The sequence below is a fragment of the Penaeus vannamei genome, chromosome 11 (assembly GCF_042767895.1).
Source record: "Penaeus vannamei isolate JL-2024 chromosome 11, ASM4276789v1, whole genome shotgun sequence".
NCBI classification, from domain to species: Eukaryota; Metazoa; Arthropoda; class Malacostraca; order Decapoda; family Penaeidae; genus Penaeus; species Penaeus vannamei.
The window spans coordinates 36,362,357-36,364,159 of record NC_091559.1 but is presented as its reverse complement, the minus strand read 5'-3'; the positions used below and the strand labels follow the sequence as shown (position 1 = coordinate 36,364,159).

The following is a 1,803-nucleotide window of genomic DNA, read 5'->3' as shown; positions in this document are numbered from 1 at the left end:
TCTTCTTCTCCCTCTCTCTCTCTCTCTCTCCCCTTCCATCTACTCCCTCTCTCTTCTCTTTATCCTCTCTCTCTCTCTCTCTCTCTCCCCTTCCATCCATCCATTCGACCTTTTATCCATTCATCTCCTACTTCTTCTTCTCCCACTCCTTCTTCTTCTTCTCCCTCTCTCTCTCTCTCTCTCTCTCTCCCACTTACAAAATTATAAACCACCATATCCAAAAAAAAGGAAAAGAAAAAAACTCCAATTTTACACAATAGTTTATTAGGCCCATAAATTGAAAAAAAATAACGGCCCCCCCAAAAAATATATATATTTACAGCAAAATTGTGGTTAACATTTAAAAGTCCATAGAGTGACTCACGCTTCTTGAGTGCCGAAAGAAGAATGCCTGAGCTTTAGGAGGCCAGAGGGACCCGCCTTCTGTCTCCCGAGGAAGTAGCCGAGTTTTAAAAGGAATGCTGCGGGTGTGTGTGTGGGGTGGGTGGGGTGGGGGAGGGTGTGTGGGGTTACTTGTGTAGGGGTGTGCGGGGTGGGGTGGTGGGTGAGGGTGTGTGGGGGTGTGTTTGGGGTGGTGTGGGGGTCGAGGTGGGGGTTGTGTGTGTGTGTGGGGTGAGGTGGGGAGGTTGGAGGAATGTGTGTGTGTGTGTGTGTGTGTGTGCGTGTGTGTGTCTGTGTGTCTGTGTGCGCGCGCGCGCGTTTCCTTAACTTTGAAAACGTTATGATTTCAACAGCGAACATAATCTTACAACAGGATGAAACAAATAGCACGAGTTAACAAGAAAACGAGACGTATTTTCTTTCTTCCTTTACGCCTTTTCCTCTTCCTCCTTCTGGCTTGGTGTCTCCGTCGCTTCCTCTTCCTCTTCCGAAGGCGCTGTCGTGGTGACCTTTTCTACCTCTTGGTTCTCTGTTTCTCCCTCTTTCCCTTCCTCTTCGCTGACAGTCTCTTCTCCACCCCTTTTTCTTTCTTCTTCTTTTCCCAATTCCTCCTTCTGATCAGCGCCTGGCTTCTCCGTTGTCGCTCTTTCTTCCTCTTCCTTTTCTTCGTCGATCTGTTCCCTTCCTTCCACCTTCTCGTCGCTTCCACTCTGCTTCTCTTCCGAACCGCCTTCGAGAGGAGACAGGGTCGTCGTCCCCTCTCCCTCTTGTTCTCCTTCTTCTCCGTTCTCTCCTACGTTCTTCCGGTCCTCTTCTTCTCCTTCTCCGTTCTTCTGGTTCTGTTCTTCTTCTTCTCCGTTCTTCTGTCTCTCAACTTCGTCCTTCTCCTTGTTCTTCTTCGCGTCGCTCTTGGGTCCCTCCTTCGTCGCTTCCTTCGGTTCGCTGGAGGTCACTGAGGGGGGGAGACAAACCAGCTGACGGTCACCCCCGCGATAGGTCAAAGGTCATGGCGGACGCGGGGGTCACGACTTTGTCTCTGCTGTGTCTTCGGCAGGCGGGAGAAGCAGCAGGAGGAGGAGGACACGGACGGAAGCAAAGAAGCACACAGGCAGCCACGGAACCAGCATCGCCACAGGGTTGTTCGCAGGCCACAGGGGTCATTCTCAAGCGAGGTCAGGTCACCATTCAGAAGCGAAGCGAGGTCAGCAAGGCCCAATGGGAGCGGGGACTAATAACCTTAAGGGAAAGAAGCGACCTTAACACATGCCCTAAAATTTCCGATAAAAAAGAGATGACAAACATTGAAAAAAAGCAGCAAATGATTGTGAAGCGAATTAAAATCAGACGAAAACTTTTTAAAAAAGTATATACAGATAAATTCAAAAGATATTTATTGAAAAATATCCTTCATATCTAGACGCA

At 49.1% G+C, this 1,803-nt stretch overlaps 1 protein-coding gene across 2 annotated transcripts in view; it reads right to left on the bottom strand.

Moving 5' to 3' along the window:
* Positions 1-563: 563 nt before the first annotated feature.
* The window catches only part of LOC113801966 (uncharacterized), a 24,220-nt gene continuing 22,980 nt past the window's right edge, over positions 564-1,803 (bottom strand). Inside the window, exon 5 of one of the 2 annotated variants that reach the window (XM_070127277.1) lies at positions 564-1,333. In XM_070127277.1, coding sequence (XP_069983378.1) covers positions 810-1,333 — 524 coding nt within the window. In that variant the 3' untranslated portion in view covers positions 564-809. Of the gene's footprint in view, positions 1,618-1,803 lie in introns of both variants that reach the window. The other variant, XM_070127278.1, reaches the window with a different exon arrangement.